Genomic DNA, 15,848 nt, shown 5'->3' on the forward strand with positions numbered 1-15,848 from the left:
TGGGATTGGGATTGGGATTGTGGATTGGGATTGGGATTGGATTGGGATTGGGATTGGATTGGGATTGGGATTGGGATTGGGATTGGGATTGGGATTGGGATTGGGATTGGGATTGGGATTGGGATTGGATTGGGATTGGGATTGGGATTGGGATTGGGATTGGGATTGGGATTGGGGATTGGGATTGGGATTGGATTGGGATTGGGATTGGGATTGGGATTGGGATTGGGATTGGATTGGGATTGGGATTGGGATTGGGATTGGGATTGGGATTGGGATTGGGATTGGGATTGGGATTGGGATTGGGATTGGGATTGGGATTGGGATTGGGATTGGGATTGGGATTGGGATTGGGATTGGGATTGGGATTGGGATTGGGATTGGGATGGGATTGGGATTGGATTGGGATTGGGATTGGGATTGGGATTGGGATTGGGATTGGGATTGGGATTGGGATTGGGATTGGGATTGGGATTGGGATTGGGATTGGGATTGGGATTGGGATTGGGATTGGGATTGGGATTGGATTGGGATTGGGATTGGGATTGGGATTGGGATTGGGATTGGGATTGGGATTGGGATTGGGATTGGGATTGGGATTGGATTGGGATTGGGATGGATTGGATTGGGATTGGATTGGGATTGGGATTGGGATTGGGGATTGGGATTGGGATTGGATTGGGATTGGGATTGGGATTGGGATGGGATTGGGATTGGGATTGGGTTGATTGGGATTGGGATGGGGATTGGGATTGGGATTGGGTTGGGATTGGGATTGGGGATTTGGGATGGGATTGGGATTGGGATTGGGATTGGGATTGGGATTGGGATTGGGATTGGGATTGGGATTGGATTGGGGATTGGGATTGGGATTGGGATTGGATTGGGATTGGGATTGGGATTGGGATTGGGATTGGGATTGGGATTGGGATTGGATTGGGATTGGATTGGGATTGGGATTGGGATTGGGATTGGGATTGGGATTGGGATTGGATTGGGATTGGGATTGGGCATTGGATTGGGATTGGGATTGGGATTGGGATTGGATTGGGATTGGGGTTGGGATTGGGATTGGGATTGGGATTGGGATTGGGATTGGATTGGGTTGGGATTGGGATTGGTGATTGGGATTGGGGATTGGATTGGGATTGGGATTGGGATTGGGATTTGGGATTGGATTGGGATTGGGATTGGGATTGGATTGGGATTGGGATTGGGATTGGGATTGGGATTGGATTGGGGATTGGGATTGGGATTGGGATTGGGATTGGGATTGGGATTGGGAATTGGATTGGGATTGGGATTGGGATTGGGATTGGGATTGGGATTGGGATTGGGATTGGGATTGGGATTGGGATTGGGCATTGGGGATTGGGGATTGGGGCATTGGGATTGGGATTGGGATTGGGATTGGGATTGGGGATTGGGATTGGGATTGGGATTGGGATTGGGATTGGGATTGGGATTGGGATTGGATTGGGATTGGATTTGGGATTGGGATTGGGATTGGGATTGGGATTGGGATTGGGATTGGGATTGGGATTGGGATTGGGATTGGGATTGGGATTGGGATTGGGATTGGGATTGGGATTGGATTGGGATTGATGGGATTGGGATTGGATTGGATTGGGATTGGATTGGGATTGGGATTGGGATTGGGATTGGAATTGGGGATTGGGGATTGGGATTGGGATTGGGATTGGGATTGGGATTGGGATTGGGATTGGGATTGGGATTGGGATTGGGATTGGGATTGGGAATTGGGATTGGGATTGGGATTGGGATTGGGATTGGGATTGGGATTGGGATTGGGATTTGGGATTGGGATTGGGATTGGGATTGGGATTGGATTGGGATTGGGATTGGGATTGGGTTGGATTGGGATTGGGATTGGGATTGGGATTGGGATTGGGATTGGGATTGGGATTGGGATTGGGATTGGGATTGGATTGGGATTGGGATTGGGGATTTGGGATTGGGATTGGGATTGGGATGGATGGGATTGGGTTGGGATTGGGATTGGGATTGGGATTGGGATTGGGATTGGGATTGGGATTGGGATTGGGATTGGATTGGGGATTGGGATTGGGATTGGGATTGGGATTGGGATTGGGATTGGGATTGGGATTGGGATTGGGATTGGGATTGGGATTGGGATTGGGATTGGGATTGGGATTGGGATTGGGATTGGGATTGGGATTGGGATTGGATTGGGATTGGGATTGGATTGGGATTGGGATTGGGGATTGGGATTGGGATTGGGATTGGGATTGGGATTGGGATTGGGATTGGGATTGGGGATTGGGATTTGGGATTGGATTGGATTGGGATTGGGATTGGGATTGGGATTGGGATTGGGATTGGGATTGGATTGGGATTGGGATTGGGATTGGGATTGGGATTGGGATTGGGATTGGGATTGGGATTGGGATTGGGATGGATTGGGATTGGGATGGGATTGGGATTGGGATTGGGATTGGGATTGGGATTGGGATTGGATTGGGATTGGGATTGGGATTGGGATTGGGATTGGGATTGGGATTGGGATTGGGATTGGGATTGGGATTGGGATTGGGATTGGGATGGATTGGGATTGGGATTGGGATTGGGATTGGATTGGGATTGGGATTGGGATTGGGATTGGGATTGGGATTGGGATTGGATGGGATTGGGATTGGGATGGGATTGGGATTGGGATTGGGATTGGATTGGGATTGGGATTGGGATTGGGATTGGGATTGGGATTGGGATTGGATTGGGATTGGGATTGGGATTGGGATTGGGATTGGGATTGGGATTGGATTGGGATTGGGATTGGGATTGGGATTGGGATTGGATTGGATTTGGGATTGGATTGGGATTGGATGGATTGGGATGGGATTGGGATTGGGATTGGGATTGGGATTGGGATTGGATTGGGATTGGGATTGGATTGGGATTGGGATTGGGATTGGGATTGGGATTGGGATTGGGATTGGGATTGGGATTGGGGATTGGGATTGGGATTGGGATTGGGATTGGGATTGGGATTGGGATTGGGATTGGGATTGGGATTGGGATTGGGATTGGGATTGGGATTGGGATTGGGATTGGGATTGGGGATTGGGATTGGGATTGGGATTGGGATTGGGATTGGGATTGGGATTGGGATTGGGATTGGGATTGGGATTGGGATTGGGATTGGGATTGGCAATATAATTTCCATTTTAAATCCCAACCCAAGCCCCGATCCCAACCACAATCAAAATCCCAATATGAATCTCAAATAAAACCCAATCGGTATCCCTATCGTCTTCGGCAAAAATTCGATCACTTGGAGAAATTTGGAAAAATTGTATCTTCGGCAACATTGTTCTGTAGCTCAAGGATTATCATTATTCAGACTCAAAACCAAGAGATTCGAGATTTTGTCAACAACCTTACAAATCATAAGGATCGAGAGATATCATATATTCCAAAGTTTACATTCTGATCCCTCAAAGTTCATATACAAGCACGAAAAAGCACTCCTACCGGCAAGTTCTCAAATAAAAGGATTCATACTAAATTAAATAACTTTCAGAAAATTTTATATATTGAGATTCATCGACTTGACTTGAACAGTGTTGCAAGCTCCGACATAATTTTGAACCCTGAAGAGTATTCCCATGTTTCTGAGCTCTCTGTCTCAGTTGGGACAGAACGCCAGAAGAAAGAAGAAGACCATCCTGTTTAGATGTTTGTCTAGACTAGTTATCACGCATTACAAAAACCAGTAAAACTTACTGAGGTATGTTGAAATACGTTTTCTTTACAGTTTGAACAACCTATGACCATAATGCTACAAAAAAAGAAAGAAACATCTAGTTTCTATCAATGACATTTTTTACTGTCCACTTGTAAAGCATTTGTCTGAACATATGTATTGCTAAACTTTTTTCGATTTTTTTTGAAAGAGATACAAAGCCAAACGTATCCCGTGCCGCAACAGCGTTTTGGCATCGAACATAGCCAAACGATTATCGGCTCACGAGCCAGACTTCGGCAACCCCAAAAGCCAAAGTCTATTACTCAAGATCTGGCGCGATGCTAACCCAGATTATAGGTTCACATTCGTGCACAAGCATATTTGCCTGGCATGGTCAAAAGGCCCAACGAAGGGTCAGCCAGCCAGAGCACCGTACCAGCAATACCTAGCACATGGAGCTTTTACGATAGATACCGTTAGCGCGTGCGTCCGTGTGTGAACAATATCACGTTACCAGGCTTTGAACTCTGTGCGCACATGTTTTGTTGCGCTCCATCAGACCCAACCGCTGCACAGTGGGCAAAATTGGGCCCAAACTTACAACCTTTAGATGCCGCTGGTTCAAAACGTTTCAAATCAAATTTGATCAATAAAATTTTTTTGAACTATTACTGCTTATCTACTGTCAGGGATGAAATTCTGTACCATAAAGTATATATTGAGCGGGGAGCTTGAATCGTATTTTGTCTGTTTTTACAACGATAATATTCCCCATTTTACCCTATACGGCTGAAAATACATATGAAGTTTTTTATGTCATATTGTGCCAAATAGGGCCTCATTGTATAAACACAGACAAAATACGATTCAAGATAGCATCTCAATGTCAACTTTAAAGTGGGGTCTGTGTACCAATAGTCTTAATATTTTTTCAAAAATAAGCGGTTTTGGTTTCGGTTTGCCCACTGTGCGCCACTGCTGCCATGCAAAAACATGCCGGCTTCAAATATCTACCGGCTGACAACGTCGATTAACTTGTGGCCAATCCCGACGCTTTGTCGTGGCAGAGCCTTCAGTGCAATACGAGCCAACAGTCCAGTAGGAACGTTTGCAATGTACCCATGTTTGCCGAATGAAGTGGATAGTTGTCAACCAAACTGTCAAATGATGGCAAAAATTTAATGTAATAGTACATGACAGTTTCCAGTCAACTGGGTTTACGAAATACCGGTTTGAAATGGTTTTGCTTCCAGCACGGAAAACGAAATCACTTAGCTATATTACCTTAGAAAAGGTTTTTGGATGTTTTCGACCCATTCAGAATTTCAAATAAATTGTTAAAAATAATCTAGCAGCATGAAACCTCCTGATATTTTTTTTTTTTGAAAGCTTCATTTCAGCGAAAACAAAATTATCAAATAACCCCCAAGGGATTTTCCATAAAACATCTTTCATTAATCAATACGTTGAATGATTTCAGTTCTGTTGGGTTTGAATGAAAGGAATATTAAAGAAGATCCCGATAACTATGGTTATCGAGTGTGTGGGCGTTGTGTGTTGACTGTACCACTGGTCGTTGCATGCTACTCCGTTGTAACCTTAATTTTCAAGTAATGGCACTGATTTTGGTATTGACGATATCGATTATTGAAGAATTTACGATACTGGTGTCGAAGGGTCGTGATAATCTGTTTATTTTAGAGATATGCACCCAGTTTGACCATGCAACCATCAAAAAATCGTTCAATCAGAGGTTTGGATTATGGATTTTCATGATTATCACTTCACATTATATTGTTTGAAAGTAACACAAGAAAGTAACATAAAGATGTGTAGAAATATCGAACCACAATTGAAACGAGTTAAAAAATTACAGAGCGTAAGACTTTAAGCCCATTTTTCTCAAAATATGAAAAATGTCACTTGGTTCAATCTGACTTAACGCCAACCATTTGTTGCAAAGATGCCTTCAAATGTTTGTTCTTAAAGTGAACTCATTCAGGAATTACACTTGGAAATAATCTAAGAATTGATTCAGAGATACTATCAATATACTTTATAAAAAAATAGTTAAAATTTCATCAAGCTTTTTTCTTGAAATTTTATCAAAACATGATCAAGATATTCTTCTTTATTTAGTTTATACAAGGATTTTATCGCAAGTTCTTTCAGAGATATATCTGAGAAAAACGTCCTATATGAAGTCAAATCATATGACTTGGGGTACTTCTGGTTGATATTTAAAATTATTTTTCCGATGGAACTCTGGAAAACTTACGAATAAGATAATTCACGGGGATCTCTCTGACAAGAAGTAAACTTCAGAGAGAATTCCTAGATTAATTTCTTGGAAAAACCTTTGATATGATTCCCAAGGAATTGCTTGGAGAAATCTTTGCAGGAATTGACATTGACATATTTTAAGTAATACCGGAAATAATTTCATGAATAAGTGAAGAAATGCTCGAAAAATATGTACAGGTGATATTTCTAAACAATCTCATATTATCGGAGGCGTTCTGCAAACTTCTTTGAAGATGTTCAAAAGGTATTTCTATCGAAATTCATGAAAAGGTTATACAAAAAGTTTCCAGAGCAATCCCTGAACATGTTTTATGATTAGAGTAATTCTAGCTGAGACCAGCCCACTATTTACCCTTGGTGTTCAAATTTATGCTCAATTGAAAGCTTCGAAAGCTGGTGAGTAAATAAAGAAACTACCTGCGTTCGGTTGGTCAAATTGATGGCCTCTTTGGCCTCCTTGGTGAAATAATAAAAAAGTTTTTGAGGACCTCTCGACTTTTGACCATTCTTGACTCACTAAAACTGCCATAACTCAGAACTCGCTGTGATGTATTTGAATTTTAAAAAGTTAACTGTACAATCTGGACTAGAAGCAATTGATGAATTCTTTGTATTTTGAATAAATGCCTCGTTCAAGAAATTCGAGGTTCTTAAAGGAACCATTTCTGGAAATAATCCTTAGAGTGAATCGGAAGAAAAACATTAGGAGTAAATCTTCGGTGAAATTCAAAGGTCAATATGTGAAGCTAATTTTTGACGTATTTTTCGGAGAATTCCAGGATAAATTCGTTTCACAATAACTTGACAGATTTTTGGCATTTACCTTGATTCTATATTAGATTTCTGTCGGATTTATCTAGAGATATTTTGCTGACTGTTAATAAAACCTGTGAACTATTTCTGGTAAGATTTTTGGTTGAAAATAGTAAACCCCAAAAATGTTCCATTATGTAATCTATATAAATAAAAATGGAGTGGTGTTTGTATGTCACGAAATGGCTTGATATCGGCTCGACGGATTAGAATGATTCTTTCATAGTTATGTTCCTGAAGTGTTCCGACGTGTTTGTGTATATAAAAAGCAAAGGATATTTAACGGGAAAGTTGAAAAAACAGGAGTGAACGGAACTTCCATTTTGCACGGAGCGTTCCATGGCGTTTTTCAACAGCCTACTTGATGGCAAAACGAAGTTTGCCGGGACCACTAGTTATTTTATAAATGTAAATGCCGAAAACAATGTTTGAGAAATTCAAACATAATCCATTAATTTCCGTAACGAAATTACCGGCCATGGACTAAGGAGGACAAGGCAACGCCATTTTCTATGAAGGATGTCTGGAAAGATCTTTGACAAGAGTCTGAATTTGAATTGAACTCTAAGAAATATTCAAAAACGTTATCATCACGCAATTTTATATACATATAAATGATGAAAACAATCTTTGAAAAAAATTAAACAATATTACCCTTCGTAGCAATCAAGATAATTTTTTTTAACATCTGCCAGAGGGCAACGGCCCTCCTCTGCTCCCTCTGGCTACGCTCATGGGCAAACTTGTAGACCTAGTTACAGCTTACGAATTTGCTAAAGACATTACGCTGATGGCTTTACAACATTTTGAGTCAAGCTAAATTTTGGGTTTTAAGGATATTCTTCAAATGAATTGTCAATTTACAAAAATAACGTTCTCACAGTTTTTGTAGCAAAAGTTGCATTATGTCCTATTGGAAGCAGCTTACGGAAAAAAAATATCAAACCAACTCCATGAGTTCTGGCCACCTAAATATTTCATAGTTTTTTACTTGTTTTAAGCAAACATCAAAATCATATGAATTACAAACTGGAAATGTGCAGCAAAAATGTGAACTATTATTCCTTTTACAACTCTTCCGAAGTCACATTAACATGAAACAAAATCGTTAGACCAAAACTACTGATTTGTCGGGTCTACCCTAGGTGAAAACTTTTAGAATCAATTTAAAAGTTTGCAGAAAAAAGCAATAACAGATATCTTCAAGAAAATTTTGATTTAGAATTGAATCCTAACTAAGGGCCACCCTGAGAAGGTGCAAAACTCAACTACGAACAACTTCTCTGAAGACATCATGCGTCTAAAATCAACGAGAACAGAGAAAATATTTTCTCTTTTTTTATCAGTAATTCTCGAAAAAGTGTTCAAACAGATGTAAAGGCTGATTTGCTGTTATCGCCTATCTTGAAGCACGGACAATTACTTCCCACAAAAATGGTTAAAGAAATCAATAGTCTGAGCTGAGATTTTGTAGGTGCTTTTAAATTAAAGTTCAAACTTACAAAATTCTGATATGCTCAAGAAGGCATCATCATCAGAAATCATCATGAATCCAATAAAATTTTTTCGGATTTAAGATTTTTCATGAGCATCATTTCATTGCATTCCACATAAGAAGATGAAATGATAGATTTTCATTAACATTTTCAGTTTTCAACGAAAACACAAGTTTAGAAAATTGTCAAACGATTTCTAAATCTGGCTTCTGGAAATAGAACCTTGTCGAAAACAGCACTGTTTAGTTTATTGAAGATAAAGATTGTGGGCTTCGTGGCCATGCAGTTAGTGTCACAAGGCAAGAAGTGTGGGTTCGATTCCCTCATCAGACCGAAAAACTTTTCGTTAAGAATGTTTTCCGACTGTGCAGTGCCACTGGGCGTTGCATGCTAGTCCGTTGTCTAGTGTGGTACTGCCTTCAAAGGACAAAATCGTCCACTGGAAGCATTAGCATGTTGATGTATATTTTCTTTTATTACATATAATTGTATATGGCCCCTAGGGGACGGACCTAGTATAGGGGTTAGAACACACGCCTCTCACGCCGAGGACCTGGGATCGAATCCCATCCCCGAGAAAGTCACTAAAAATTTCAGTAGTGACGAGTTCCTTCGGAAGGGAAGTAAAGCCGTTGGTCCCGAGATGAACTAGCCTAGGGCTGAAAATCTCGTTAATAAAGATAGAAAAAAAACTATGGTCCCGGGCCCTCAGTTGTTAATCCGGCCCTGCCAAGCCCTAATACGTAACTTTTTATTATGGATTAGGAATGGTTAGCTTCCTTTTCTCAAGTATATAATTAAGTCGTTTCAATGCTTTTGCATACAAAATACGATTTACTTATGATAATCTTCATTAATTGATATTTGTACTTTACTTGTACTAATCTACTTAATGTACATCTTTTTTTTTATATGTACTTCTGTTCCTGTCTCGGTGCTTCATCAATACTTCTCCTCGGGCGCAAAAAGCTCGTTAAACTCCATCTTGTACCGTCTCAGATTGTTCATTTCCTTGTACAGCATCAATGTGATAGCACTTGCGAAAACCAGTACGGCTAGAAGTATACACAAAAGAAAATTATTTTAAAAACACAGTTTCCAATGTTCCGACCTCCGAACACCTCACCTGTCGTAAACACAAACGCCACAATAATGAACCTTCGCTCTTCTTCACTGACTTCGAACAACATTCTTTCGACATGGGCATGGCCGATAAAGCCCACGGTGGCCACCAGGAGGCAGAAGAAAGGCAGGATGTACTGTGACCGCTCCTGATGAGAGAAGTTATTTCAGTTGATGACAAAATTGTTCATTTTCGAGATTAAAATTCCATCCCCTACCTTGACGATTCCCCAGAAGAAGGCACAAGCAGTAACGTAGAATACCATTAGCAGCACCGTCAACAACGGGAACTCGAGATTGTAGACTGTGTAACCAAGCGTGGACAATTAGCAGAAATAATTGTAAGTTATTTTAGAATACTTGCCATATGATAACGACAGGCATCCAGCATCCCCGAGAGCTCCAAACTTGTGTGCAGCAACCATTCCATAGATCACAGTTCCAAAAATCGTTGCCAAGCCACCGATCAGATATGCAAGGATGCGTTTATCTTCGTAGGGAATGTGCATCCGTTGTATGAAATACAGGCTATTCTCGTACACTTTCGACATTTCAGTTTCAGATGAACGCAACAAATTCAATCGATCAACATAAAATAACTGATCTACAGACATACAATACAACCAATCAACCAAAGTGCGAATTTCTGTGTAAAATCAGTTGCCAAATTGTGTACACTTCGGATGTCAGTGGGTTTCCCTGTAATCTTTATTTATACAACACATATCCTCTCATCCATCGATTTCCCTCCAATCGGACGCCCCGTCCCATCCCCAACCAATGACAAAAGCGATGCGAGAACGAAACGGTTATCAGTAACTCACAGAACAACGGAGAACGCCTGTGAGCATTTCCAGCTCAAAACGCAAATCGCGCAGACGCAACTATTTCTGAATTGTGTGGTTATTCCAGTGATTACATTAAAATATTATCCAGAAATTCTTATATTTGGAGCTTTCTCCAAAAAATATTCTGGAATTCCTCTAGAAATAACTCCAGAGATTCCTCAGAAATATTCTTAAACGTCACAGTTTGAGGTACAGGTCACCAAAGTTGTATAAAACACAAGTTTCACTGAAGTTCACATAAAATTTAAAGTATGATTTATCAAACTTTTTGTGATCTAATCCACCAAGCATACAAAATAGGACTTTACCTTTCATTTCAGATATAATTCGGTAGAAATTGCACGATAAAATTCTTATTAAATCGATTTTTTCAACATGCTTGCAGTCTCCATACATAATTCTTCGTTTCCCTTACATGGCAAAATACAATACTTTTTAAACCAAACAAAAATAACTTTTGAGCATCGAAATTATTATGAACATTGTTGATTAGTACAGTTATACATATGAAGTTTGAATTGTGTGGAAAATTAAGCAAATAAATTTCCATACAAGCTGCCAATCTTGCATGCAAGTTGGCTAAAAAAGCCAAATTTTACATTTTCAACCGCGTGCATCTCAAAAACTAGACATGCCATGATATTTTTGAAAACGGCAATGGATTCAGCAACCCTTAATTAAGTAAATTGCGATTTGTCAAGCACAAAAAACGTGTTCTGCAGTGCAATCCTTCAAGAATTCCACCAGAAAATCTTCCAGGGATTCTCCCAAAAACTCCTTCAAAGGTCCTCCGAAAATTTAGCTGGAAATTATTCCAGGAATCCGTACAAGCAGTTTTCCAAAAATTCTTTATGGTATTTTGTAAAGGTTTTTTTTTATGAAATCCTCTATAAAGAGCACAATTCTATTTTTATCTGGAGTGAAAATCTTCCAAGTATTTGTTTGAACATTCCTTTGAAAAAATCCTCCTGGAACAGTGCAGACATTCCCTTAGAAACTCCTCTCGAAATTTCTCAGGATACTCCTTAAGAAAACCCTTCTGAGATTTCTCCAGAAAATCTTAAGAAGATTCGTGCATACATTTGTGTGGACAATCTTCCTGAAATCCCGCGAAGCATTCCTTCAGAATTGTTTCAAGCAATTCTTCGGAAAATTTCTTCAGATATTCCTCCAGGAATTTCTCTTTGAAGGCTTTCATTTATTTTTCCAAGAAATCTAAAAAATATTCAAGGTGTAAGTTCATACACCTATATATTTCTCTCAATGATTTCTTCAGGGCATCCTTAAAACTTGTCTATAAGGCTTCTTCCAGAGATTCATCCAGAAATTTGTACAAGAATTCCGTCAGAAAATATTCCAGGGATTTTCCTACAAATTCCACAAGCATTTTATTCAGATATCTTTCCAGGACTTCCTCCAAACGTGTCTTCAGAGCTTCTTCCAGAGATTACTGCAGGATTTCCTTTGGACTGATTTCCAATAATTTCAACATGATTTTTATTCATAAATCCTCCACAAAATCCAGGGATGTTTCAGAAATTCCTTTTTTTTCAGAAACTACTCCAGGGATCTCTCCCAAAAGTTCTCTAGCGTTTTTTATAATTTCCTGTAGAGATTCTATTGGAAATTCCTCCAGTTATTCTTTCAGAATGACATGCAATGGTAATCTACAAATTTCTGCAGAAATTCATTCAGAAATTCCTTTAACGTTAAAACAGTTTATCAAAAAATTCCTATAGAAATCAGAAATTTGTATAACAGTCTTTCAGTAATTCATCTACGTATTCCTTCAAAATCCCTCTTAGAATTCCTCCAGGCGTTTTCTCGTACTTCGGATCCGTAGCAAACACCATTTTTGCAGGGTTGTTGTCCGACATTCTTACAACATGCCCCGACCAACGCTTTCTTCCAGCTTTTGCTACCTTCTGGATGCTAGGATCGTCGAAGAGTGGTTCATCCTTCGCCGCCACAAACCGTTCTCCTGCACACCGTCAAAGATCGTCCTAAGCACCCTACGTTCGAAGACTCCGAGTGCTTGCAGGTCCTCCTCGAGCATCGTCCACGTTTCATGCCCGTAAAGGATCAGCGGTTTAATCTCTCTTGATCGCAGTTTCTTCTGGAACCCATAGTAGGCACGACTTCCACTGATGATGCGCTTATTTACCGACTAACATTGTTGTCAGCCGTCAGCAAGGATCCGAGGTAGACGAACTCGTCCACCACCTTGAAGGTATCCCTGTCTATCGTGACACTGCTGCCAAGGCAGGACCTGTCGCGCTCAGTTCCGAGTCATTTGGCCGAATGACGTTTGGCCGAACGCCATTTGTCCGAAAGGGTCATTTGGCTGAATGCCGTTTTTCCGAAATTAAAAACAATAGTGAACTACAGTTAGCATATATTTGTAATGAATTTAGAAGAACTTATTCGGCTTATTCTTAAAGAGAGATAAATCATCAGTGATATACAAATAATTAGCTCTTTAGTGTTATTTCAAGAAACAGTCAATGCCGAAAGAAAAACGTCTTAAATGTAAGCAATGAGTTACCCCAGACAACCAGAAATCGCATAAAAGTTCACGTTGTATGACTACATCAAACCCGCAAAACACATTGGATAAAATTTTCAGATTGATGAGTTTCCTCGCATAAAACACTTTTTTTTCTGAGTTCATTTGTGCATTTTGTTTCGTCTCGTATACCCGTACAAAGTAAGTCGAATCAATCCGTAGCATCTGTCAAATCAACATTTGTTATTATAAGTTAAGTCGGAAGAAAATTTATACATTCGCATTGTATGCTATTATTCATCTCATAATATATGCGTATATCGCCTCCACTTTTGTACGTAGAAGGTCTTTTCGCGACATCTTCTAAGTGGAATTTTGCACATGCAAAGCCTCCAGGTGATTTCGTTATACGTATATCTGGGTTGTTTGGGACTTCTCTTCTAGGGGTGAGAGCTGCCAGTAGACGTTTTCGCATCGCGTTTGTAGCCTTGTAGGCCTCTGACAGTCAAGCATGGGAAACACTCACTCAGTTATTGCGTTTCCCTCACTCGCTTCCACGCAGAGAAAGAGCGAGAAAGCCGTTTCTTCAACCAAACCGAACGTTTCAATTTCCAGTGCCTATCCTGTTCCTTTGGCGAGCACGAAACGAAACAAAAAACGGCAACTGATTGAGTCGCTACCGATTCTGAAAGCCGAATGCAGTCCTGAATGATTGTTTACATTCTGATTCCGTTCGAGTGGCACTCAAGTTTGAGTGCTGAGGAACGTTTACTGACTGGCAATCCATGTCACGGAATGATTCAGTGAGTGGGAATCTGCTCAGTAAGTTCAACACATTCGGCGAATGAATGCTAAATGCGTTCACTCGTGCCTCGCAGATACAAGTGTATTGGTATTCACTTCTCTTCGTGTTCCTTGCGATTCTTGCTTTTACATAATCGGTATCAACGCTTTCATGCTGCACTCCACCCAGTACGGTTCAGCTATCACTGAATGTTTGGTAGCAGCAGATTTTTTGTTATTTCTTATCGGTTGCGTTCGAGTGAGTGAATTTTCCCATGCTTGCTGAAAGTAACTAAAACGTTTTCCACAAGGTATTTAAAAGGGAGGTAGATCGATCTGTCAGAATACTGCATCCGGCATGTTGAAATACCAAGTGACAAATGGCGAGTTTGTTTTGGTTATAGGAGGCTAGAAAAAGCCATGTCTCTCAAACATTCATACACTTTAAAAGAATGTTTTGTTTGGTTTGAAACACTAATTATTGGATTAAGTTCTTCCAACAGGCTTGTATTCGAAATATATTTCACGATTAAAATCGCCAAAAACACCAACAGTCTTATTTTTCAAGTTACGTACGAAGTACTTCTAGACATTTTTCACTAGCCAAACTCCATTTAGCTTTTCAATGAATTCCATTTAGATTTGTTCGTTCGATTCAATTATCCATATCGTGAGGGCATTATCCAAATTTAGAGCATGAAAATACTTCCTTTTAACATCATTTTAAACACAAAAGGCCCATAATTTCGAACACAAACACAGAAGGCAAATATCACTCAGCAATGCGAGAGAAAATTTTCACTTCACCGGTAAGATTTGTATTCTGTGATAAACAATTCCATAGAAACGATACATGCAAACATACTCGCCAGCATGCCAGCTCGCCAGCTATCACTTCCTTCTCCCCCGCAGCCTACCACACTTTGCATCCACTGACTGCTTAGATTGCTGAACCTCCCTTCAATAAATCTAGGTTTTCCAACTTTATCGTCCTTCTGCTTGATCGGGTTGCTTCGATCCTTCGACTCGTACAAAGTGAAATAGTTCTAGCAACCACAAGTCTTTGTTTCTTTTTTTCACAACGGAGAACCAGTGAGCTTCTTCGACGTAAGTGTTCACTGAGTTGTTTGGTTTAATGCTTTACGCAAGCAACGGTACATAGTTTAGTTCACAGTTACAAAGTTAACCGTTGTGCTAAAATAATATATGTTTTGAAAAAGGCTGTTTATTCACCATTCACCAGCTCAAGAACAATAAAGCTGCTGGTAAGGATGGTATCGGAGCTGAACTCATAAAGATGGGTCCGGAAAGGCTGGCCATTTGTCTGCACCGGATGATAGGCACAATCTGGGAAACAGAACAGCTACCGGAGGAGTGGAAGGAAGGGGTAATCTGCCCCATCTACAAGAAAGGCAAGAAGTTAGATTGTGAGAACTTTCGAGCGATCACCATTCTAAATGCAGCATACAAAGTATTATCCCAGATCATCTTATCAAGCCGGCTTCGTTGACGGCCGATCGACAACGGACCAGATCTTTACTGTACGGCAAATCCTCCAAAAATGTCGTGAATACCAGGTCCCAACGCATCACCTTTTCATCGATTTCAAGGCGGCATACGACAGTATCGACCGCGTAGAGCTATGGAAAATCATGGACGAGAACAGCTTTCCCGGGAAGCTCACGAGACTGATAAGAGCGACGATGGAAGGTGTGCAAAATTGTGTGAAGGTTTCAGGCGAACACTCCAGTTCGTTTGGATCCCACCGGGGACTACGACAAGGTGATGGACTTTCGTGCCTGTTGTTCAATATTGCGCTAGAAGGTGTTATGCGGAGAGCCGGGCTTAACAGCCGGGGTACGATTTTTACGAGATCCAGTCAATTTGTTTGCTTCGCGGATGATATGGACATCGTCGGCCGAACATTTGAAAAGGTGACAGACCTGTACACCCGCCTGAAACGCGAGGCAGCAAAAGTTGGACTGGTGGTGAATGCGGCCAAGACAAAGTACATGCTAGCTAGTGGGGCCGAGCGCGACAGGGCTCGCCTAGGTAGCAGTGTTACGATAGACGGGGATACGTTCGAGGTGGTCGACGAGTTCGTCTACCTTGGATCCTTGCTGACGGCTGACAATAACGTTAGCCGTGAAATGCGGAGGCGCATCATCAGTGGAAGTCGGGCCTACTATGGCCTCCAGAAGAAGCTGCGGTCAAAAAAGATTCACGCCCGCACCAAATGTACCATGTAC

At 40.8% G+C, this 15,848-nt stretch overlaps 1 protein-coding gene across 1 annotated transcript; it reads right to left on the bottom strand.

The window, feature by feature from the left end:
* Positions 1 to 9,151: 9,151 nt before the first annotated feature.
* On the bottom strand, positions 9,152 to 10,188 carry LOC5568774. Its single transcript, XM_001658089.2, has 4 exons — positions 9,827 to 10,188; positions 9,681 to 9,766; positions 9,467 to 9,611; positions 9,152 to 9,395 (listed from the first exon to the last, which is right to left on the bottom strand). The coding sequence occupies exons 1-4, from the start codon at positions 10,074 to 10,076 to the stop codon at positions 9,283 to 9,285; spliced, it is 594 nt and encodes a 197-aa protein (XP_001658139.2). The 5' UTR covers positions 10,077 to 10,188; the 3' UTR covers positions 9,152 to 9,282.
* Between the last annotated feature and the right edge of the window lie 5,660 nt (positions 10,189 to 15,848).

The sequence above is a fragment of the Aedes aegypti genome, chromosome 2 (genome assembly GCF_002204515.2).
Source record: "Aedes aegypti strain LVP_AGWG chromosome 2, AaegL5.0 Primary Assembly, whole genome shotgun sequence".
Taxonomy (NCBI): domain Eukaryota; kingdom Metazoa; phylum Arthropoda; class Insecta; order Diptera; family Culicidae; genus Aedes; species Aedes aegypti.